At 36.5% G+C, this 26,304-nt stretch overlaps 1 protein-coding gene across 1 annotated transcript in view; it reads left to right on the top strand.

The window, feature by feature from the left end:
* ITFG1 (integrin alpha FG-GAP repeat containing 1) overlaps positions 1-26,304 on the top strand; it is a gene marked incomplete at its 5' end in the record, with an annotated part of 78,108 nt that overhangs the window by 49,405 nt on the left and 2,399 nt on the right. Inside the window, 7 exons of the mRNA XM_084270141.1 lie at positions 4,812-4,962; positions 5,413-5,521; positions 8,374-8,417; positions 10,357-10,435; positions 22,131-22,255; positions 23,025-23,107; positions 24,535-24,652. Of these exons, the coding sequence (XP_084126267.1) occupies positions 4,812-4,962; positions 5,413-5,521; positions 8,374-8,417; positions 10,357-10,435; positions 22,131-22,255; positions 23,025-23,107; positions 24,535-24,652 (709 nt within the window). The remainder of the gene's footprint in view (positions 1-4,811; positions 4,963-5,412; positions 5,522-8,373; positions 8,418-10,356; positions 10,436-22,130; positions 22,256-23,024; positions 23,108-24,534; positions 24,653-26,304) is intronic.

Below are 26,304 nucleotides of genomic sequence, written 5' to 3'. Positions count from 1 at the left end.
GCGGTAAATTTCTGTGATACGCTTTTATCTTTATTCTCCTTGCTTCTGAAATTGTTTGTTTATTCTTTTGAGTGCGTCTTAAAGTTATTTTGAAACTTGATTTCAAAGTTGAGTGACACAGTAAGGCAGAAGTACTGAAGGTACTGGCAGATGGTTTGACAGGTTATTAAAAGGGAAGTTCAGAGAGCTCAGGAAGTCTGGCAAAAAAAGTGTAAGTTAACTAAGAATTAAGAAATACTTTGCATGTTAACACTGTATTTTTCTAGTATTGGTAGAAAAGTAATGGAAAGCATTTTTATTTTTTGGGATGGGAACGTAAGTCCCATTTTTTTGCACTGACTATGAAATGTGACTTTCAGAGTAGTATTAGCTCATTTTTTCTGTGAGTCTTAAGCAAATACTTCCTAATAAAATGTGTAACTGGGTCATAAAGTGGAAAGAATTAAAACAGTGTGGGTATTAAATTAAAAGCTCCTCTTAAATTAGAGCAAAATAAAATGAAAGCCTTATTTAATTGATTTTAAACACTTCTGGATCAAGCTGTTTATTTCTTTCTCTGAAGCCTTTCATGCTACATCTACAGATCTAATTTCAGTGATTGATTACTGTGATTAAATGATAAAAGCGTTTTTGTAAACTCTTGACCTCAATCTGCTATAGTTTAGGAATCCTAGCCTGTGGTTGCTATCTCTGACTTAAAGAAAGGAGGCAGAAACCATCTTATTCATCTGAAAATACACTGATACATGATAATAGAATATGATTAAAATCAATTATATGCTTTCATCATAATTCTGGAAAGCACTTTAATCTCCTTAAAAATACCTACGAAACACTGAAAGACAGACATGATAGTTACTCATAACTTTGGTTTATGGTCCTTCCAGGTGAGTAAGTCAGGAAAACGATTAATAGCTTCAAGTATTTTCCAAATGCCATAAGCCCATACTGGTTCATCTGCTGCCATATCCTGGGGACTTTAAATAAAAGTGTGTAATGTTCTGACAGCGTGGAGACATTCCTTATTAACAACAACCCAATCTTGCTTGTGTTGAAAATGTGATGGGCGCTTGAACCCAGAGACTCAACAAATTCCATCAGGTGACGATGCTAAATTCAGAGTTGATTCTTCCATATTTATTGGTCCATTATGAATTCTTTCAACTTCTGATTTGAGTCGAAATCTGCACATTAGAATTCCAGTCCACAGAATTTTCTTCAGGCTAGATACATACATGAATTTTTCTTCCTTTTAGTTGTGAATGTATTAGAAATTGCATATGTATATAGAATAAGAATAGGTGAAGGGATTTTATCAGTAGTCATTGGTTCATCTCTCCTTGCTGTCGTATCTAAATGTATTCGTTTTTTCACATGCCGGTTTTCAATTGACTCGGAGAACATTGAAAGTGTAAGCACTGGTTGTGAGTCTATAAACACCTGTCTTTCTCTAGCCTAATTAGATGAAACAAATTTTGCTTAACTACTTGTTTCCAAATTAGATGCTAATAATTGGCATCTTGCATTGCAAATAAGGAAGCTTTTTTTTTCAATTCAGAGTGAATTGAATTCAGTGGTAAAGTAATGGTAGGGTTGGAAATACAGCATCTCTCTCTCCCTGACATTGGTGAAAATAACATTAAAAGCTGAAACTTTGAGATAACACAGAATTTTGTATGGACAGGTGATGAAAACCTTTGAATATAATACACTTCTAGAAAGTCTTCCAGGTATTCATGCTCAGTTTTAAATTAATGTATGTGTATTAATCCTTTATATGGGTCTACTTGAAAAGACTCTTATTTGACCAAATTATCTCTTCCTAAATCATTGTTAGTTGTCACTTGTCAGAAGCAAGGTTGGATAAAGGACTTCTTTTAAATATAGGATTCATGAGTACCCTGTAATTGAGCAATCTGAAAAATAGAGGCAAATCCAATTATTCTGACTGTCTGGAGTAAGATATTAGTCATTTAGATGTCCCCTATAAATGAACTACCCTAAAATTGACAGGATGAGAGCTATATGAAATTAAGCAGTAAATATTTAATTCTAATTGCAAAGAAAAATGTTAAAGTAAAACTTAGATGGGTCTTCAGTCTTTCTTTGGTATTAAGCCTTGCTTAGTAATTCAGCCTTACTAAATTTAGCTTTGTTGCAGATGACTTTTGTCAGAAGGCTCCAAAGTATAGACAGCCCTGTACTTTATTGAGCATCAGTCATAATCAATTTGGGATAAAGTTATTCAGGTAGTACATGATTTAGCTGCCACTGTGTATACACATTGTTGTATATATTTGAATATTGAAAGTGCTGCAAGGAGCGTGTTAAGAGCTGCATGCCTCTTCTAGTAAGAGTTCTTTTGCTCAGCCTGTTTTCAGCATTTTAGCTAAATTATTCCATATTACCTCACAAATTGTATTGGGCACTTTAGCACTGATTTTAAGGCTTTACCATTTTAACAGTGCCTGTGTTTTCTCATAGACTTCCAGGTATGTTATGTCATTTTAAGGATGGCAATAACAATGAGCTTAAAGCACTCTGTTTTGTACACAGATGTGAGGGAAGCTGTAAAGACATTGCTGTTGAGTTTTTTGTCTGTATTTTTTGAGCAGACCTGAAGACTGTCCCCCACCATTAAATGAGCATATTTTGCTTTTTCCTCTATTCAGAAGTTGCTGTGTGAATGCATTCATGTGTTCTTTAGAGATAGTTATTTTGAAATTGTTTCTAAGTGTGGTAAATAATTCCTACATATTCATGATAAAATCCTTATCTTCTATATTGATAATGTGCTGGAAATACATGAGGAAAAGAAAAGTCATGTTCGCTCCATTTCAGTCAAAAGGGTGGAACTATTTACACATAAGCAAATGTATCAGAAATTGAAACCATTAATATTTCAAGAGTGTATTTTAGTATTTACTATAAATATTATCAATTCTTTGAAAAAGTGAAAACAAGATGTGGAAGACCCCTGAGTGATACTCTCAAGTTAAAGCATTTATATCTGCCAATATAAAAAAATTGAATTAAACGTGAATTGAAAGGAAGCATCTTTCTAAAAGTTCCTGCAAATTGAAGAAGAGTGTATGTCAAGATAATGAAAAAGAGGAATTGAAACAAATGGAAAAAAAAGAGAAATTTGCTTAACTCAGGTTGTCACCTTATGCTTTGGTTTGTTAAACTGATAGGATACTTATGCAATACATGAAATGAGTGTGAACACTTACCAATTTCAAGTTAGGAGTTCTCAGATGCAGATAATACAGTGTCTTAAATATTGCAGATCACATAATTTCATTTTGGCTGGACATTAGTTCAATATACTACCAGTGGGTTTTTCATACTGAGCTTCATTCAAATGCAGGCATATGGCAGAAGAATAACAGTCTAATTTGTGTATATTTCACAGAACCTCAACAAATGCAATTATGAGGTTCTAAGGGAAGTATTTAAATATCCCTTTTTACTTGCGACATATCATGGAACAAAATTCTGCATTTTTCCCATTGTGGATTCTGAAATACTAACTTGGCAGCAGGCAAGGAAGCCAATTTACTTCAGTGTTAGAAAAGCTTTTTCTCAGGGTAAATGTTTTGCCCTGCTTTAACTCTTTCTGAAAAGGATAGACCAGAAATATTCATATGTGGGATATGATTCCTATGAGAAATATAGTGTAGAAATAAAGAACAATAAAAACTTGTCAGAGGAAAAATGTGTGTGTGTGTGCATGTGTGTCACTGCATCCTGGAGGCACTGGATGCCATTAAGGTAGAGAAAAACACCTTTTCATCCTCAGAAAGAGCAGTATGTTCAAGGTCATACTGAAGAAGTGGGCTTGGTTATTGCCCTGGGCTCTGACATGCTTAGCTAGCTTTACAGAACACTGCTCCATCTCCTGGCTCTGCCCCAGAGAGGAGGAACCTTGGTTTGTTCCCAGTGCCAAGGCAGTGGTGGATTCTAGCAGGCTCCCAGGATACAGACCTGCCAAAGAATCAGACTCCCAGTTGGTCAAGTCTGAACCGTTCCAGTGGAAGCGGCAGTGTGACAGTACCAGAGACAGCATGTACAGCCATTAGTCACCAGCCTGTGAACCTCCTGTCCACTGACAGGAATTCGAAAAATTCCTTAGAAGGGAGACGTTGCTATACCAGACCTGGTGTTCTGGTTGGTTGGGTGGTTTGTTGTTTCAGTATTACAGCCCGTCTTCCTGTCTGTATTTGTTGTATGCCAGGAAATGTCTGATTTGGTTTGTCTTGTCCTATTTCTAGTGTGCTGGTAGGTTGGGGTTTGTGTTCTCTGTTTTGCTTTGAAACAGTGGAAAAATAGGAATAGAGATTTGGTTTAATCATGTAGTGTGTAAGAAAATTTATAAAATGAGCCGGGGGGGGGGGAGAGATTCTCATAAATTAACAAAAAGGCACTGACACTTTTTCAGTAGTGTTTAAGCTGAAGGACCATGGAGGGATTAAGGAAAATCACAGTTAAGTGCACTTGTGCTTGTTTCAGAATGAAGTAACAATATATGTAGTCTTTTGAGTGGATGGTTAATGAAATGATTCCTGCTGATTTAGACCCATTTATTTAGTGCATTCACTGGTTAAAGTCAGGCATGGTGTAATGGTTATAAGTCTGTCTGCAAAGTTAACAAAAACGCTGATGGATTTTAAAGCATCCGGGGGCTGCGAACTTTGTTTTTATTATACTGAACTTAAGTAGACTCACATTACTTAATTACAATATTTTTGAAATGCCTACTATTTAGACTTTATAGTAACTAAGTTGGTTTATGTATATATGTTTTACAGCAATCAACAAGCGTTTCTACTAGAAAATGTCCCTTGCAATAATGTAAGCTGCAAGAGTGCACGTCGTATGTTTAAAGTTTTTTGGGAGCTCTCGGATCTAAATCAAATCAAGGATGCAGTGGTAGCAACCTTCTTTGACATATATGAAGATGTAAGTTCAACTCTCTGCTCCAGCTAACAGCATCTCTCTTTGAGTGTTGCTGTCTCTCTCTGCACGCTGTGTAAAAATGATGGTGTTACAGCACGTGGCAGGCAGTGCCTGCAGCCTGGGAAATTCACTCCTGAGATGCTCCCTGGCAGGTGAGCAGACAGCAACAGCCTGTTGCTGCCTAAAAGTTTGCTGAGCCTCCATGTGCTCTGTTTGAGCTACCTTCTTCAGTAGCAAGCCATGGACCACATGCTTTGTCCTGGTTAGCTGGGGATAGAGCACACTGTCCTAAATTGCCATAGATTGCTAAGAGTTGAAAGGTATTGAAATTAGTAGTGAAGGTGTAACTTTGCATGCTATTTTTTTTCTTTGTATCTCTAAGGGAATTTGTTTGATAAATTTAGATGTTATCTAGAGTAAATCAGCATTGTAATGTAAACTTTTTTCCTCTAGGGAATCTTGGATATCATTGTGCTAAGCAAAAGCTACTCCAACAAGGACTTTGCTATCCATACATTAAAAAATAACTTCGAAGCAGATGCCTATTTTGTTAAAGTTATTGGTAAGTTATCACCATATAATTAAGTCAAAATGGTACCTTGAGAGGAGTGTGAATATTTGAGTTTCTATATATAGTAATGCTCTTTGATAATTCTAGAAAAGAAAAACACACAACGTGTAATACTGGGGATCTTGGGATTCTTTTGTTGCAGAATCTGAACTTGAATAAGTTGGTTGTGTTTAATTTCAAAGGGGTTTGGGGTTTTTTTTATTTTAGTGTACTTATTAAATTTCAAAGTAATTCTGTCCACTATTTTCAACAGTTCAGCTGGTTTTAATATCAGTGTTGACCACAATGACCTTTAAATAAGTGTTCATAATCTCTTGAGTATGTTTTGTTTTGTTTTGTTTTGTTTTTTAGAAGAGGCACGTCCTATTTCACTCCTAAACTCGAGGCAGGTTAAATCTTCCCTTCCATACCAGAGCTTTCCTTCTACATCCTAGCAAAATTCTAAAGAGACTATGAGGTCTTTAAAAACTCATTTCACAACTAAGAATTATCAAGTGTCTGAAAATGTGATCTGTAGGGAAAGACCACATGGAACTAAACTATTCAGGCTAAAAGAGAAATGTAAGGAAGGAACTGCATCTTCAATCCATAATGGTGCTTAACAACAGGGGAACAGCGTTCTATGTGTCCATGCAAGATACAGCATAAGATCACAAACTATGAAAAGTAAATGCTAAGAATCATTTCCTAAATGACAGCTTGTGAAGTACTAGCATAACTTCCTGGAGAAAGTGCAGAGTTACCAACAGCAGAGGTAGCTGTATGATTAAGAAATCATATAGTATATTCAGTTGTTTCTGAGAGAAAGAGTCAGACTAGCTGAACGTGAGGCCCCTTCTGGGAATCTTTACCTTCACTTATCTCCTCATTAAATCTACACATACCTATCATTCAACTTAGTTGTCTTTTTTAATGTGTGATGCTATTTAAAATTTGGAGGAAGATTGGCTCATAAATCACTCATCTGAGGAAAAACATAATTATGCTTGCACATGTAAAGTTGTGTGTCGAGCGTCAGTTTGTTTCCACGTGTGAGTCAGTTTGGTGTTTTCAGCCCAGAAGCACATGGCACATGTCTTACCATAAAAGTACAAAATGACAATGAACATGGCAAGGGTGTGTGAACTAATTAGAGCCTTGGTTTAAAAGGCTAGAGTTAGATTATAATATTTGCAATTGAGAGTAATTAGGTTTTTCAAATTACATGCCTACTGTGCTCTTCCAGACTGCAGAGGTGTTGAGCTTTCAGCTCATTGCTTGTCTGTATTCCTTGAATTTTTCCTTTTTTTTTTTTGAGAATGAGTGCAACCTGAGCTGTACGTGAGCTTATGAGGACAAAACTGAGCAGGAACAACTAAATGTTCACCTTCAAAACCTGTATTTGCCTTCACATTATTTAAATACATCTAATCCTTCAAAAGCACGCGTTCTGCATGCCGTAAGACCAACAGAACTGCAGCCACTACCAGGGACTGATGCATTTATTACTTTCTCCTTAGCCTGAGCTTTATGCTCTTTATCATACCCTGTAAGGATTTGTCACGTTGATGGAAGCCTTCTTTTAACTAATACTGTATATAAATAGGGTAGTTCACACAAGCATGCAGAAAAACATCCAAAAAAGCTCACACGTTAGAAAGCCATATTAGAATTATATTTGAGTGATATTTTAATGGGGAAAGGGGTAATTTGCAACATTCTTTTTGATTCACTCTGTGTAAATCTATCTTTTTTAGCACCCTTTTAGGTTGCATTATCGCACAGAATCCCCAGGCATTGGGAATTAATGAGTGATCTAAAAATATTTTTACTGAGATACAGGGGAGAGTATTTGTAACAAAAGATGCTTTGTACAAGTCAGTGTATTAATAAATGCATTGTGTTTGCTTATTTGGCATATGGACAATGAGAACAGTTTTACTCATTAGAACTGATGTCAAATGTACTTTGGTCAGATTGTTTGTTCCTGGAGTGAAACTGAACAGCAAATTGCAGTTTTGCACCAAAATGGGAAGCGTTGGCTCCACTTGCGTACACACCTACGTATAACAGAAAATAAGCTCATAGCTTAAGTCTATTTGTAGATACAGGGTCTGCAAATTCTGCTTTGCCAAACCTTCCTAGATATTTTTTGAACTGTATAAAAATAATAGATTTTTCTGTATTTGCAAACTTCAACATTTTTACATCGTAAGGAAAGAGTTATAACTTTGGAATCATTACAGTTGTTAATATTTGCACCCAAAAATAGAAATATTTCTTCACTAGAGTAAGGAATGATTTCTAACCAAACTATTCCACTATGACTACCTTATGTGCACCTGTCCCCAGACATTTTTAACATGAAGCTCCATGGAGGAGCTTTTAATACATATAATATAGAAAATATTATTAAAATATTCCTGGTGGTTAGGATGATCTGCCTTCAAATCTGGTCCAAATATCAACTTTTACTGTCTGCCTTTACTTGTCTTTTTACCAATTAAGAGAATACAGCTGAATCTCCACCAGTACTTTTAAATGTTTAGAAACAAAGAATAATGAATAAAATGAACAGTCCACTGTTTTTAAAATGTTTCCATTTGGAATTTTTTTAATTGGGAACTCTCTCCTTTTGAAGCTGGTTAAATGATGAGGTATGAAAACAGTGACTAGCTGATTAAGTTCTCCAAAGATGTATACTTCAAACAGATGAGGAATTTTTTTTTTGTGCATTAATATAAATGATATGAAGACACTTGTTTCCTTTGTGTTTTAATGGATACCTGGCACTCTGACTAAGAGATTTCAGAGGCAATGGCTTCTTAGCATGAACACTACAAGCTGGCTTTTTGTTTTTGCAGTTCTCAGTGGCCTCTGTTCCAATGACTGTCCTCGGAAAGTAACAGTAAGTATAACTATAACTTGGTGTTATTATTTAGCCTCAAATAAGCTGAGATCTAATCATACCTAAAGATTTCTACTTATTAAGGCAGTTACTGACTAGAAGAATGTGATTGGCCAAGTTCTGCCAATTTGGGACTCGTTCCCCTCACCAGCTGCCTGCTCAGAGCTGAAATCAGTTGGCTGACTCTGCCATGAACTTTGTTACCCAGCATCATGGGGACTGGGATAAGCCAGATAGGAGAAAAACTTGTGTAATACAGCTGGATGCCCAGATTGTGTGGTGTGCCCAGTCTTGTTCTGGGCAGGCAGAAAAGCCAGGCAAAAGCTGATTATGGGACAGGTTCAGCCATAGAGCCACTTCTGGACTAAAATACAGTAAATTGGTACAATGAAGGATAAAAGGGAAGAAAACAAACTTATTTCTGATGCTTCTGCAGATAGAAATCAGCACGTACATAACTATTGTAACTATTTTAATCATCTCCAGAGACTCTGCAAACTCACCCACCACACTTTCAATTAGCAAATTGTTTAGCAATATTCACAATGAATGTTGGCCTGAAAGAGGAACTGAGAGGAATCAAAGCTAGCACTAGCACTTTAGCTCTGCAAAAAATGACATTTCGTTTTTATTTGAAAAATGCAGAAATTGCTTCAAATGGGACCAACTTTTTCCTCAAGCCATTTTTTAAGACACAGGCTTTCATTTCTGATATAAAAAAATAAGGAGTTTGGTATTATTATTAGAGTAATTGCAAAACTAAAAAGAGGGTTTAAAAGACAAATCTTCACAACAGATATTGGTCAAGATTTCATTAACAAGATGACTGAAATACTATTGCCTCCACTGTAGAAGTTCGCTGTCAGAAACTAATGGAAAGTGCATTCTGCCAGAACACACATACTTTTAAAAACCAAAAAAACCCCAGTTTTTCACCTTATTTACTCATCGTTCATAGATCTGCATTAACTTCACCTTTGTGGTCCCCTTGCTTTTCATTCTAACCAATTACTTTTCAGGTTTTGATCCCATCTCTCATCATTATCACTCATTCTTATGGTTTAGAACTTACTATTTTTTGAGGAATGGTGTGAAATGTGCAGTCATCTCTTCTTGTAGCGTTCCTTCTGTAATTTATTTAAAAGATCTTTACTATATTTGATATAGTAAAGCAGTTTGAGTTCAGCATTAAAAAAAAACAACCCACCCAACCAAAACCAACCAGTCTTTCTCTAAAATATATTCTTACCGTTTCCCCCTCCTCTCCCTTCCCCACTGTAGCACATAACTGTTTCACTATCATTTCCCCCCCCATCCCTCCTTTAAGTGAATTTTATACCATTCATCACACAGTAACCCAAAACTCCATTTATTTATTTATTTACTTCCCCCACCCCCCACAACTGTACTCTGATGTTTAAGTACATTTTCTCCCTCAAGCGAATTTGCTTAAAATAGGTATTGGTACTTGACATTATTCAGCCCCTTTCATGAATTAAATAAAACACTGCTAAATAATGATAACAGAAATTTGAATTTGTGTAGTATTTTTCAGTTCAGAAAGACCATCAGGATAGTCCATTCTCTAAGACAGTATCAAAATGAGTTGTCTTTTTTCGGGATATACAGTTCTTTCTTTGAATTTTTAGGGGTTTTTTATTGTACTTGTAACATCCAAGGAAACATTAAACCTTTTGTCAGAGGACTGACTAGTATTACCTTCTTCACCAGAAACTATTACTTCAGCAACTGATTAGCCTTATATTGAAAACGAATTTGCACATAATTCTATGACCAAAACGGTTGAGATGTTTAAAAATTACCCATATCAGTAGGAAACCATTAACATAGAAAGATTTTTCTTGAGTTTACTGTTTTATTACTGTAACTTTGTTCCTGAAATCCTGCCTGCTTTGTTTTTTTCTCCTCCCCTTTGTAGCCTTTTGGCGTTAATCAGCCTGGTCCATACATCATGTACACTACTGTAGATGCAAATGGATACCTGAAAAATGGGTCAGGTAAGATAACCTCATAATGAGAATACACTTTTCATGGTTTGTCTGTATATACTTCTCAGGAAACTGAGTGGGAAAGTAGTCTACAGAGTGAAATGGGACTGGTTTTGAATAGTGTCTTTAGTTTAAAAGGCCAAACCCCCTAATTTTCCCTTCTTTCTTTACAGTTTGCATATTTATTACAAATGTTGCAACTGTATTCTTTTTTCCTTCTGTCCCATGCAAACTGGGTTTGAACAATTAGCTATATATTGCCCAATGTGAAAAATTGTTGGGTACAGTACCATTGATTTGTGGAACAGCATAAGCTTCTAATGATTTAGTTTTTCTACTAGTTCCTTAGTAATTTAGTGTGTTAAGAAATAAGAGTGGCCTTGAAATACATAAATATAATCTTGTAGCTGCATGAAGAGAGATCAACCAACTATTCAGTAAACACAGGAAGTATTTTTCTGGAGTTGTTCACTATATCTAGTAGGCTACCGTAAATCATGAAGAGCATGAGGAACATAGAGGGGGAAAGGCTGCATCCTTTCACATAATACAAGAACAGCAAGGTATCAAAGAATCATTAGGTAACAGGGCCAAAATAAATGGAGAGAAGCAGTGCTTCATGCAACTTACATGCTTTTGCATGAGATGTTGCATATGCCACAATTTAAATGAGTCCAAAAACCAAGTAGACAAAAAATAATCCATTAGACCATGGTCCAAGCAGTGCCTACTGTTAGGGGGTTTATGCTGACTTCCTAGATAAGTACTAGTAGCTCCTAGAAGACACAGATGACTGTACTAAGTGGTCTGTTAATCTCATTTATGGCTGTTTCTTATGACCACATCTCATAATGGACTCACATTCCAAGCTTGTAAGCCAAAACATTATCATGCACATCTGTAAACTGTACCATCCCAACTCCTTTCCAATGGTGGCAGCCATCTGCATCTGTCACTCGAGTCTTATTTTTAATTAAACTCAAGGCTTTCAAAAAAGTTTTCTGTAACTCATTGGGGAAACTGTATTCTCTATAACATTAAGTAATAGCTATAATTATGGGGGAGGAAATGTGGACATGTTAAGGTCGTAAATCAGCGATAGAGCTCTCACCTTGAACATTGTGGTCAGGGCTGTTAATTCCAACCTAGAAAAAAATAAAGAAGATGTGCTGAGATACAAAACAGATAGCTAAAAAACATATCCTGATTTTCTATAGTAGTTCTGTATTTATACATGCTTAAATATGGATTTGAAAGCTTGAAAGTATTAGCCTACGTTTTAATCAGACTAATAATGCTAACGTGAAAATGCAGAGTGCTGCTTCTAATCGTTGCACAAATTCATTTTAATCAACTAATTGTCCTGCCAGTTCTACACTCGGCTTCATTGCTCTGAAGGTTTTCTTCATAAGCTGAATTTTAAAGAGAGTTTACCTGTTTAGTTAGAAACACTTACAACCCCATGATGAGGTAAACGCTACAGTCTGGTAGATGATTGGACCTGTGCCCAGTTCTAGTTGGCTAACAATTGGCATAACTCAGTGTTGCCAGTTACCAAGATGAACGCTTGCAAGCTTTGTCAGAGCATTGGTTAACCATATCAGAAAATACTGGTAAAGGCCTACACAAGATCTTTCTCCTTATCCCTGAAAAGCCTGGATTTCTGGGTTATTTGTGGTCTGGGATAATTTTTGAAATCACATGCTAGATTCAGCCAATTTTAACTGGAGTTTATGTGCCTGAAAAAAATTCTACCAGTTTGGTAAAAATCAGCAGTTCAGAGGAAGGCAGAATTCCACCTGAGAAAAAGTCTTCACTTAGAAATCAACTGTTACTTGGTCTGGTTTTGTCCTGGGGCTGGTCATATGGCCAGCATGCGTGCAGTTGGAAACAGCCATATGAAATGTTCTTGTCTGGCAGTAACAGGGAGCACAGCAGAGAAAAGCTTTGTGTGCTGTGGAGGGCGTTTGAGGAAATAGAAAATAAGGCTAAAAGATGTTACAGGTTCCTTACAGGAAGTGGGCTGCTTGCAAGGACATTAAGGATTCCCATTCTTACAGACAGCCCTAGTTTCACAGTTTCTTTCCCATTTTTGAAAGTGTTTTGCGTCAGCACAGGTTTCTAGAGATTCCTACTGTGTTATTCACAGTACTTCAATCCACATTGGAGTGTCTTTTTTCTTCTCTGTTCTTGCTGATGACAGAGTATCTCAGGGTTTGTCCTCCCTTTGCTTCCATGTTGCATGTTGGGTTTAGAGTTGAGTTTCAGGTGAAGCCCTATACTGTTAAATACAAGCAATTGTGTTGTACCTATTCCTTTTTTAACAAGGCATATGAGTACATGTCATTCAAAGCAACAGTTTGGAATGCACTGTGTATCTTAGTAGCAAATAAAATCTCCTACATTCACAAGTTTGTGTCATAAAGATTTGGAGTTCATTAATCTCATCTTAGGCTGTACCTGCAGTCTGTCATAGAATGTCTTGAGTTGGAAGGGACCCATCAGGATCATTGACTCCAAATCCTGGCTCCACACAGGACCAGCCAAGTGAAGTCACTGCCCCTCTGTACTCCTGGGGCTGCCTTCTTGGAGCATGGACATACCGGTAGAGCTGCTGCCAGTTACTGGAAATTACTGTCATTTCTGTAGTTCAAAATGTCTTTCCAGCCTGCCAGTAAAAGTCAGTTGAGTGCATTCAGTGGGTGAACATGCATCTAAATGAAGAAATCAGTGGGTTTGAAGTAGTGTGATGGATTTATTGCTTCAGGCTCACTGGGCCTTAATGCAGGCCTGCCTAAATTTGGTGTACCCACGTGTATAGAAACTAATTTAATGAAAGCCCAGCTTCATGGTTCCTTTGGCCATGTGACTTGTGAACAGATGCTTATGCAGAATCTTATCAGGGAATCGAGGATACTGTCAAATAACTGTTTGCCCAAGTAACCAAAATCCCCACATTTCTGCATAAGAAATGTGTCTGTAAAACCGTCAAACTGACCCTTTCTTTCTTCTTTAGGAAAATGCTATAGAATGACTACAAATAAAAAAAACTAAACCAACCTTTGCCTAGAGCTAATTGTACTCAATTAGCCAGTAGCCAGTTTTTTACTCTTCATACTTCTTAGTGCAATCTCAGGCTTCAAAAGCTGATATTTTAAGTGAACTCATACAATACACTTAAAAAATCATGTCTCATTTGGGTTATCAACAGTAATTGTAGAGAACTGAAACTTGGGATGTCTGAATGACATATTACATGCTGCTTTTAATAACAAATTTTATTTTTATAAATTGACATAAATGTAATCAGATAATGACAGAATAATGGATTTGTGAGGGTCTCAAGTGCAGAGTATCTATTAAAAGGTTAAATTACAGCAGTATAAAGTGATCCTAAACCTTACCTTGAGGAAACAAAAGATTAAATGGGTTTGTTTTGTTTATGTTTGACCCCTTGGCATTTCCTACTTAAGCAAGCTTATAAAATAACCCAGTGGCAAAATACAGATGTTCTTCCAACTATAGGCCTCTGTGTCATGGGAGAATGCACACAGCTTACAAATTCCTTAAATCTGTGGGGAGTAGAGCTAGCTTAAAATTTAGAGCTATTTTGTGGATCATGTAATTTTTTTCCTGGTTCTGTCTTCTGAAAACAAAAGCAAATCCACGTTATGTTTAGGGTTTGGTGAGTTTGTTTGCTTGGGGGGCTTTTGGGGCATGGGGTGCTGCTTTTAGAAATGTAATGTTTTTACAATTTACTCTAAGAAAAGAGCTATCAGATGTGATTTAGTACTGCTGTAGTACCATTCATCTCCACTGCTACCGTATTTACAATAATAAAAACCTAAGAGTCCAATCATGATGAATTTCCTTTTCTGTTTTGGCATTGTGAAATAACAGTAATGAATTCCAACTGCATTTATGACCCTAGCAGTATTGCTACAGGGAATTTTATAATACTGTCTTTGATCAGTTGCTGAACTGTAATATGTTAATAGATTTCTTGAGTCTGTATAATTCCTGCAAGAACTTTTCAAAGTCACATTTTCTAAAGCTATTATATTAAGTTTGTAGCTAAACTTTCTTCTTTTACGAGTCCTACTCATAAAATCCAGTAAATGTTCTTCTGACTAGAGTTACTGGCCTACAGGTTATTATCTTGAAAAACAGTCTCTAACATCAGACTCTTATTGTATTTCACTATCAAGAAATACCTCAAGCAACACTTTTATGTGTATACTGTCAGACAATACCAAACCCACATGGCATTTTTGGGCCATACATAAACTTACAAAACAGCTTTTCCAGATTAATTTTTTCAAGTATGGCATGAATGTACTATTTGAAAACTAATTTTCACCATCTTATTTGCATTCCTTATACAAAATCATGGAACAATCCATATCTGAAGTTCTTAACTATATGAAAGCAATAATAAGAGGAACTCCTAGTTTGTAATCGTGTATTTATTATCTCCCAAGAAGTAGCGTCAGTAATGAGAGTTATTTTTCTAATGAAAAGAATACTCACAGTTAATTTTTGATTTTTTTTTTCCCCAAGTCAGGTGATGCTATTTGTTGTCTTTACCACTGGTCTTAAGGGAAGAGTTATTGGCTGGACCACTGAAACCAACTGGTCACCTTAAGTTATCCTTCCAGCCCTGGGCAAAAGTAAATCATACAGTACTCAATGAAATACCCACCATTCTGCTTCTGGTCTTCCTAATTCTGCAGGTCTTTAGTTCTGAATTATCGTATCTTTCATGTGTGCAATATTCATGCAAAGAGTAAAATTAAAAGGCACATATGGCTGTCCTTATCTAATTCATTTTAAGGTTCTTTGATCTGCCAAGCCTTAACTACAAGAAATTTGCATAATTACGAGAGGTTTTTTAAACATTGTTAGAATTATTCTCTCTCCTATTAACATTCCAGCATGTTGTTAAGAGATAGCAGAATAATAATTAGCACATAGTCTGTGCTTTTATACTTTCACATTGCTCAATTCACTTGTAATCTTACAACAAGAAATACTGTTAAATTAGTTACAAGGAATAGCAATTGCCAAAACGAGCATAAGAATTGAGAAGTACTGAGTCTTATATCTGTGGTTAATATCTCCACAGACCTTCTCTCTGAGAGAGGAAATTCAATTGAATCAGCTTCTTCAAAGATTTAAGGAATTTTATGCTTGCAATCAGATCAGGTCCAGGTGTAAATCTGGGAGAAGTGTTCGAACTCAAATTTAAGTCATGCTTTCTGACCTGTGTCCTGTGATCTGCCTTCTCCACTCCCCCTTTCTTTCGGAATTGTTATTTTTAAGGAGATCCCCACAGTTAAATATGAGTGCCAGGCTGGATTTTCAGCTCTAGATCTGCATTTCCAGTCTTCTGTTGGCTTCTAAGAAAATTCTACTGTCACCCTAGCATGGTCTTCTTAACCTGAATCCTGTAAACAACGATACGTAGCATAAAGTAGAGTACAATGCCTAAAGTTGAGCACAGATTAAACTGAAACTGTTCTTGGGATGGGGGTACATAAGATTAATTTAGTAAAACTAACCAAATGCAAGTTTTGGGGCTTTATTTTTTTTGGTGTGTGGCTGGTTGTGGGGTTTTCAAACTTCAGTGTCCTAAAAAAAAAATAATCATTGCTGATAATGAAACAGTAACCCGACTAAATTTCTTTGGTCTTGAATAGAATTGTGCTCAGTGACTGATGTTAGGTAAATTACTGCGTATTACACCTATATGGCTCTACTTGTTAACAGTTGTGACCTTGGCTATGCACAGCTATTGATCTCGTACATGCCAGGTGAGCCCTGTGAGCCAGGCCCAGGCTGGATGAGGGCTGCAGCTTGATGTATGGTTTCATGTTTTCAGTTCCATTTAAAATGGGAGAACATCCTCTGTGTTCCAGCCAGTGCTACATGTGTCTTTTTCTCATGTAAAGTAAAAATAGGCAAATAGACTTAAAAGTTTGAAATAAACAGAATCATAGATACAAAATTATTAATTCCATGGGCTGGGAAGAACAGAGCAATACATGGTTAAGGTTTATTCAAAGACCAATATCCACACATAGGTATAATAGTATCATAATAACAGACTGAATTGCTGATATGGATCAAGTCATAATTTAAGCATCTGCATAACTGAAGCTGTACAGACTGATAGCCTCTGCAGTTCTCATTTCAGAGCTCTTTCATTCTGCTGGTTCTGCTTGGTTTTGTTTTAAACCTTCCATGGCAGAATGACCTTTCACATGCTGTTAAGTCCTGCCCTTCTGGTAGGTTTTTTGTTGAGGTTTTTTTGTTGGGTTCTTTTTTTAAATCTGCCTACTCTTCCCCGTTCTTGCATTGGGTTCTCATGCTGTTTAACTAAATTGGATTGTGAGGACAACACAAATGTCTACCAGCTATTACAGTACCAAATTTAAACATAAACATTGCAATGTGTACCAGACAAAAGCAAAATAAGCTTAGCTTCAGTGGCCATTTGACATTGCAGGATTCATTATGTGGAATTACACCATATAGGAGGAGTGTATTTGTGGAACATGCTGGAATAATTTAATAATGGAGTAGCTGGATTCTATTAAAAGACATCTTCTGGTTGCTGTAGGTGAAGATACCCTGTTAGTATGTTTTTTTCTGTTTAACTCTCTTTGTTTAGAAAATTCATTTGAACTTGTAATGTCACAAGCAGTATTATCAAACTTTAAATATGTAGGCATTACAAATTAGACAACTTCTGCTGTGCAAAGGTTTGCAATATCAGCAATATGAATGTTTTCTTGTCTGTTTTGGGTGTTTTAAATAGCTTTTTAAGAGTTTCTAGTTTTATTTCTATAATTTTATGACGTAGATTATTTTTAATGCAAACACGTATTCTCATATAAGTGCATGAGATTTGGTGTTGGGGCTTTCAGAAGTGTCACAAGGGTTAGCAGCACTGTAAGGAATAGGTATCAAAGTTGCAAGTCTGCACTTTCAGTCCACTTTCTCCAGTTATTTCTGGAACTCCAGGCAAAGGCATTGCAGAAAAATTTGAGAGATGAAATTGCATACTGCATTCACCCAGTATTTCCTATTGTGTGAGCCAATGGAAAGAAGCTAACAGCTAAAAAGAGGGAGACATCCTCAGCTGAAGTTGCCATTGCATAATTTTAAGCAAAAGAAGAGCTCTTTTTCCACTAGAGCTCTTTTTTTTTTCCACTAGAGCTCTTTTTTCAACCAGTTGCCTGCATCTCCAAAGGCATTAATAAGGGAACTGAAGGAAAGTTTTTGACTAAAGCCAAGGAAATAAAATTCTTTAGCTTTCTAAAAAGCTTTCAAATTTAAAGTTGTTGGGTTTTGTTTTGTTTTCTGAAAGCTGCTTTTTATTATTATGCATATTACACAGGTATTTCTTTATCATCAGTTATATTTTCCCTTTCTTTTGTAGTAAGTGGTTCTGGCACAGTTTCAAATCAAATAAGGAGCTGCCAGCTTTAAAAGATGGGGACACACTTTGGTGTGCAGCGTAGCACAATGCTGATAATCTCTATAAAGTAAACACCACTGGAGTGTTTTGGAGATACAGCTTAAGTGATGCACATTGGCTGTGAAATCTCACCCAGCTCCTGAAATGGCTTACAGTAATCACAGCTGTGCAGCAACTTGTGCAACTTCTGCTTGTAGCTTTTTGGAATAGCTGTCAGTTTTTCTAGGATGCACATGTGTGTCTGATCTATAAGAAAGCAGTTGTGTGCTGAGCACAATATTAAGATAGTACAGAAAACCTGAGACAACAGGTTGCAACCCAGATACTATGTTTTGCACAATTAACTGGGTTTGTTGTTAGTTTGGGGGTTTTTTTACCAGAAAAATTACCTACATTCTTTGTCAACAGGTACACAGAATGTATGTCTGTACCAAAGCAGCTCCTTGTTATATTGGCTAATTCTGTTAGAGTTGGGGTGTTTTTGTCAAGTTGATTCAGGCTTCACAAATAACTTCAGTTACTGTTTTGGTGAATGTATTAAAGCCTGGAATAAATGCATCATTTTGCAAATTAGAGGAAAATACAGCAACTGGAAGAAATAATGGCATAACATTTTTACTTATGAAAATACATCCAGCTATACAGCCCTCTAATATATTGAATTTGGGGGACTTTTGAAAGCCTAAATATTATTACTGCATTTTGAATTAATCTGAATGGCTTTAATGGACTACTTAAAAGCAAATGATACTTTGTCAAGAGAAGCAAAGGCAGCACATTCTTGTGTTTTTCAGACAAACCTCCAAAAGGTTAATGACACGTACTGATTCAAATTTTATATGCCAGACTTGAAAAATAAGGAGATTGATTCTGACATGTTCAGAATGATTTCTGAATACCAAACACAGCAAATTTTGTAGATCATTAGCTATTTCTTGAAAATTTGGTCTCTTGACAGGCTGAAACCACTGAAAACGTTATGTCTTAATTTACTGGTGACTGAGAACTTCAGGAATAACAACAAACTTTTAACAATATTCTCTGTAATTCTCTCTTTTTCATTTTTAAACTTTGCTCAAGATTGTGTTTGTCAGCTGTATACTTGTCATTCTTAACTACTTGTTTGCAGTTCTAAGTGGAACATTTGAGTAACCATCAAACTCTTACAGAATTTATGATAGATACAGGTGGGCTAAGCAAAAAGTAGTCTCAAATATCTCATATTTGTCATCAACTCTAAAGTAAATGAGACCCTTTTATTTGCTATCATCCCAAATCCTGCTTAGCTAATATCTCCCAATTTTAAAGACAAACAAGGAAAATGTACCTGCACATTTTCTGCCTGCTATGTAGAAGAAAACATTCCTTTCTGACCTTTGCAAATGATCTATTTATGTCCTGAAGGATTTCATTATCCTTATCTTAGTAGGTATAAGAACCAGTGTTCGTAGCCATTAAATTCTTCAATGGTTTTAAGAATTCTAGCTGCAGTATCTGACTCTGTAACCTCTTTAAGGCTGACTGCACACAGTGCAGTTTTATTTCCTTTAATTTAGTTGACATTCATCTCATTTGTATGATGAAAGAAAAAAGGAAGATCTCAGTCACAGTCTCCTCATAATCCTAAATATTTCACTCAAAAGTCATTCTAAAAGCTTTTCAATGTTAAATATAAGAAGCACCTTGTTCTTTTGGGAAAAGTCCTTCAGAATTCAGCATTAGTAAAGCAGATTTTTAAAGAAAATTCTTGATTATGTGATAGCACAGTTGAGTAATACGTACTTTGTTTGGTTTTGTAACAAAGATGAATTTAAGAAAGCTACCTTTGTTCCTTGCTACTTTTATATTGGTAATGAGTGCTTTGACAAAATTACCAGTTTACTCTGATTTTAGAATTACTTAATTTTTTTTATTTGGAAATTGGGACCTAGAGATTGAGCAATTTAGCCAAGATCACATAAGGGAAGTCAGTGACAAAGCAGTAACAGGCTTCAGGCCTATGCTGTTATCTCAACTTACTGGAAAAATCCCCATTCCTAGAGAAAAGCTTTTCAGCTAAAAGATTCCAGATTCTAGGAACTCACCTCACAATGTACACAGTACACCTTGCCCTCACAATGAAGGACTGAAAGCACAAATCTTATGTAAGTACTTCCATGTCTACTTGCTCATTACATGGTTCTGCATGGATAAAACCTATGTCTAAAATATGCCTAATCTTTAGGAAAACGGTTATTTCTTTTTGCTAATACCATTTTAGCTTAATAAAAAGGTAACTGCATCAAGCTGACTCTTCAGATTTCATCTAAGTGTATTTAGTTGACTAGAACTTGGGGTAATGGCATGAAGCTACGATAGGGGAGGTTTAGAATCACAGAATCACATGGTTGGAGAAGACTATCAGGTCCAAAATGGATATTAGGAAGAGGTTCTTTACTGAGAGGGTGGCCAGGCACTGGCACAGGCTCCCCAGGGAAGTGCTCACAGCACCAAGCTTGCCTGAGTTCAAGAAGCATCTGGATGATTCAGTCCCATGCTCTGATTTGGCTGGCCCTGTTTGGAGCCAGGATAATCCATAAGGATTATAGACTCTTCCTCCAACTCAGGAGAGTCTATGATTCTATGAGATATTTTCAAATAAAACTAAACCAATAGAGAATTAAACAGGCCTGTTGTAAAACATGCCTGAGAGCATATGGCAAGCTTCTTGCTAAAAAGCTGGTGGTCAGAAAAGTAGAACCATGAAATAACCATTGTATTGAACAGAGGTTCCAAATTATCACAATGCAATATACAGAGTAGTTTGTCCCCCGTAAGAGGATGTAAAAGCTAAAGAGATGAAAGTGCCATATCTTGGTGTAAGTTTTTTTAGTACTGTTGTACAGTTGCTTTTCAGAGCCTTCCCACTGGGTCACTGCTGTTGTATAGTGGCAAATGCATGCTTGCACTTACCAGGCTGTCTTCATCAGCCAAAACTGGGACCTTGCTTCTGTTTGATCTTGAAAGAATGCTTGGCTTTTCCAAAGATGTTGTAGTGGTGGTTGTTCAGCAGTTTTACCCCTGCTCTGTTCCCTGCAACTGTTGCAGCACAACTAGTATGGCCAAGTTGTCTGAAGGAACACGCTAAGCTTCAGAATTGAGCCTTGGAAGAAAATGTGGAGAGGTAGAAAAGAGTTGGCTGTGAATGCATTACAGAATGTGAATTCATGTTCTTTAATTCACATTCGGTTATTTTTTTGTCACTTAACTCACGGTAATCAGTTTCAGGCATAGTCTGTCAGATGTCAAAGCAGAGAAAAATCTGACACTTCAGAATACTGACTGGGTATCATTTGTGAAAAACTTTCTGTTGATGACATAAACATCCTCAGGGTTGTCAAGTATCCCTTGAACTCATTTCTATTCATCTGGTGAAGGACTGAACTCACTGAGGTGCTGCTATCGTTCCTGCTGTGTAACCAGATCACTAAGAGGCCTTCTAGAGAATGAATGGAGAATCTACATAGGATCTGAATAATTTTGCCAGAAATCAAAAAGATTTTTCTTAAAATAGGATAATCAGATACTTTGGAAATAGGATGTTAGTGAACCTGTTGGTAGCTGCAACACTTGTCTGTTTCCCTACTGCCTTTTCAGGAGCAAAGAATATTTTTCCTCTTCAATCTCTCCTTTAATTATTTATAATTACATGCTCTCACTAGGACCTAACTTACAACCACTGTAATCCTGTTTTCATTAAATCAATTTATTATTTGAGAATTTGTTCATAAGAATTTACTTAACAAATTTTGTGACACAAGAAAAAACAGTAGCTACTGATGAACACTAAGTGTTAACATGAACCTTTACATGTTGACTTTGAGCTTGTGAATCAATGGGGCAATAGACTTGGTACTACTCATAGCAGAATAACTGTGGATAGATGAAATTACTTCTCAACTTGTAATAAATATTCAGTTTTAACACAGAAATGGAGCTCAAAAGAATCTTTACCTAGAAGTCTAAAGCATTTGAGCTGTTGTCCAAATAAGTGCTCACAACTAGTTTGGAAATGTAGGATTGTGTCTTTAAGAATTAAATAATCGTGTAATTGGTTACTATTTTTATACATTTTTATTATTTAGTCTGAAGTGTATATTTGTGTAGAAAGTTGGTAGGTTTGAGGTTTAGTTGTTTTTTTTCTAAACACTTACTTGAACTTCTTTGCTATTTCTATTTCAGCTGGACAGCTTAGCCAGTCAGCACATTTTGCTCTCCAGTTGCCATACAACGTGCTAGGCCTGGGACGTAGTGCTAATTTCCTAGACCATTTGTTTGTTGGCATTCCTCGTCCTCTGGGAGAAAAGGTTAGTTGATATTTAAGATTCTCAAGCTAATATTTATGGTGCTACCTTTCCTAATAAAGTTTGGATGGAAATACTGCTAGGAACACTTCTTCCTAACCCCAGGAACAAGAACATCAAATTGAATTTGCTTGTTTTCTGGGGGGTGTATTATCTCTGAAGCTAACAGTAAGACCAAAGCATGACCGCAGTTGCCTCTAATGTTAGCACAAGTATATAGTGCTTGTTTATATGGTAAATGTGTATTAGATCTGACAGATTATTCTGGTTTTGGCTGTAAGACTTTGCTGGATTGGTCAGGCCAACCTCTAAACTCACATAATCCTTTTGTCCTCAGTGACAGAACCATGATCAATAAGATGGGAGGTGGAGATCACCATTATTATATAATCTTCAGGTGAAACATAAAAGTAGGGTCCTGATCATTTTCAGTCTTTAAAGATCTGATGGTACTACTTTAAAAAGTGAGATATCTGAATTAGTGTACTGGCCTAATTCAGATTTGGGTAATTGCTTTGCCTGCCTCTTTTGTTGAATTGGTTCTTTTTTCTGTCCATATTATGTGTTCCTTTGTACTTTTTAAGCAGATGCTGTGTTTCATATCAGCAATTGTGATTTCGTTTTTTCAGAATAAAAGGGAATAATCACTTGTATTTAAAATAAAACAGCAAGCTTTGTTGTTTCTCCTTTTGTATGTTTCAACAGAAAAATGTCTTTGCTTTTAAGTATGTTGGTTTGTTAGAAATTGACGTGGCCTTTGTTTTTCCCTCAGTCTGTAAGAAAACAAGAGTGGACAGCTATCATCCCAAACTCTCAGCTCATAGTCATCCCCTATCCTCACAATGTTCCTCGAAGGTAACTTCATCCTTTTGTTTTGCACAAATGGGGGGTGGTCAGTTCTGTAGATGTAGGTGTCTCTGTGGCTGGGCAGAATACTTCCCAAGTATTTACAGACTCTTAGTGCCCATAAATAATCAAAATCTATTATGGGCACATACAAACAAAATTAATTACCAGCTGAACTCCTGTAAATAATAACATATTTGCTAGATTTACCAACCTTCTTTTTGACAAATTGCAGTGGCAATGATTGAAGCAAGCATTTCTGTTTCACCAGACATGCAATTTCTGTCTAGTTGCATATAAAAGCTTTACTTCAGCCCTTCTGAATGCAGAATCTATTGCCACAGGTATGAATGTACTTTTTCTTTAAGTAAAGGTGAATGAATTGGTTACACAAGTGCTTGAACACTGAAATGACTTTGCAATTAAACCATTTCTCCCAGAAAGAGAGCACGTTTCTCTCTCTGCTATTGGAGAAAACATTAGTCACGTATTCCAGCTGCTTTTTGCCGCTTGATCTACTAGTGAGGTCAGTTGCATTTATCATGGAGAAATGATTCTGACATCAGTTTCAGCAGTTAATTTTACAATAGGACAAATAGCAGTTGAGAAGTGATGTTGTTAGTTAGCAACTAAAGGAATAATATTTGTTATGAAGAAAATTTACTTATAGTTTTGAGGTATTTAAATGTGTGTTACACAGAAGTGCTTTAGTTGTTTTATCCTTAAAGTATTTTTGCTTTCCTATAAAGTAAGTTTATGAACACTGTAGAATACTACAGAATAGAATCTCCAGAAGAAATTGGATTTAATAATAAATACTCCTTAAATTCATAGGGGTTTTTTTTAACATAAATATGTTTTGTGAGAGGCCTGTTCTGCCTCAACATGGAGCATCCTGCTGGCAGTTTTCCCATGATAGGAAGCCTGGAGTACAAAAAGAGTGCTAACTGCATCTAAAACCCCCACAACATTCAAGCAATGTCTCCAGAAGCCCTTAAACCAGACCCCGTGAAGCTCTCCAAGAGATGCTCCTCACCTGGAGAAAAACAATCTATCTTGCAGGCTTATTTCACCCTGCTTCTCTATCTCCCCAGGCCCTAGGCACTTTCACAGAAGGTTTTCTTACACATCTTGGGCAGGGGTGGGAGATAAAGCACCGAATGAGAGTCACTCCCTGAGGATACCCATAGCACTCCTGGGACGTTAAACAGAAACTGAATTTAGACATGGCATTACCTGAAAGTAATAATGTTAAGCCATGTATGGCCAAGTAAAGGCGTTGAGCTTCAGTCCCTAAGTATAGCCACTACTTTCTGTAGACCAAGTTGTTACCTTTCTTACACTTGCAGGTTCTTTTCATCTTCCTCAGTTAAACCTGTTTTCTGCTTCCTAATGAAAGGTCTTAATGTTTCCTTGGATTTTCTCCTTTTGTATAGCTGGAGTGCCAAGCTGTATCTGACCCCAAGTAACATTGTGCTGCTAACAGCTATAGCTTTAATTGGTGTCTGCGTTTTCATCCTGACAATAATTGGCATATTACACTGGCAAGAAAAGGTAAGCTTAATTAACTATATTTTTCTATACTATTTAAAACATCCCAATATTTTACAGTCTTACACATTGGGGGATAGGGAGGATTTCAGTAGCTTTCTACAGTATAATTTCTGACACAGACTGTGTTAATTCCCAAAAGGTGAATATTACTAATTCAGTATTTACTGCAGGCTTAAAAATTGGCTTTGTTTTTATTTAAGTTCTAAAACACTTAAAAAGGGAAATGAAGAGCAACATGGATAAGCTTTTACCATTAATCTGTCATTTCTAACTGAGACACTTTGGTTTCATATCTAAGCTTTCTAGAGTCTTAAGGAGGCCTGTTTTGGAAAATGGAACATAAACCGAGTTTACTTTCTTGCATTCTGCTGGTAATCTAAAAATAAAGACCAATTCTGCTTTTCTGTAACTATCTTTGCTGATTGCACTGACATTCGCATTCAGCACTGTATAGGGAGTCAGTCGTGTGCATATTGGCTGCTTTGCTCTGTGTGTCTGAATTATACATGCAGAGTATAGAAATCCATTGATTTGAAGAAGCATTTTGAAAGGGGCCTTTCATGTCACAAAAGCAATGCGTTCCCATTTTTCTTAACTATGCTCAGTTCACAATCATATCCAACCAGCAGGATTGCCAATAAACGCTACCACATACCCAAACCATAATCTTAGCTGTCAAATAAAATTACTGCACATTTTGACGTGGTAGAATTGTTTGTTATTTAGTGCTTGTGGAAATAAAATGACCTTGTTAAACATTCAGACAAGCTTTGCACGTGCTTCATAGTTAAATGTTATTTGTCAGTGTTCATTCTTCAAAATGCTAAATACAGTCTCCAAATAATAGTAAAGCTTGGAATAAAACACACCTAGCAATGAAATGCAAAGTTTATAATATCTGTCCTTAGCACGTCCTACTGTACCAGGAAAGCATTGCTAACTGGTAGCTGGCTGGGTTTAACTGTCTGCAACACATCTGAGGCAGCAGGAGTAGCAGAAAAAAATACTTGGACTTTGTGTTGGGGAGGGGTTAGGTAGGTATAATTCCATCTGGAGAAATGGCAATTTAATGAGAAGGTTTAAAACAGTTCTTCATGTATTAATTCGTGTATTGTAATGTAAAGTGAGTGCTTTCTCAGCCATTTTAAACCCCATTAGGTATATGTGAATGAAGCAGTGTATGGGTTGTATTATAAAGCAATTTCCAACAGCTGCATCTTGCCCAAAATAGGCACAAATATTAGGATAAATTGTGTGTATTGTCAGAGTAATGTGTAAACATTTGTTAATTACTGTAATTTTCCAAAGCTCTCCTGTTGATTTTTACCTTCACAATTTTTAGAAGAAATTGTGGAGGTGCAGAACAAATAAGACTGTTGACCACAGCTGTATTGTGCATCACTGACATGACTGGGAGTTAAACCCCAAAGTTCCTTGTATCTAAGCTAGTTCTTGGTTTACTGCCTTTTTCAGTATTCCTCTCATAGAAATACTGTTCTGCCTAAATGCTCTTTTCCCTTACAGATCTCTAGAGTACCCATAACAAAGAAAGGAAGGGGAAATGTACTGGCAGTGACAATCTCCTCTGTTCCCCCAGAGGATATATCTGTCTGTAAGCTGCAGTGTTTTATGCAGCAGTTCAAATAAACCGT

This window comes from Gallinula chloropus (assembly GCF_964237585.1).
Source record: "Gallinula chloropus genome assembly, chromosome: 13".
Taxonomy (NCBI): Eukaryota; Metazoa; Chordata; class Aves; order Gruiformes; family Rallidae; genus Gallinula; species Gallinula chloropus.
This window is presented reverse-complemented; position numbering and strand designations above follow the sequence as displayed.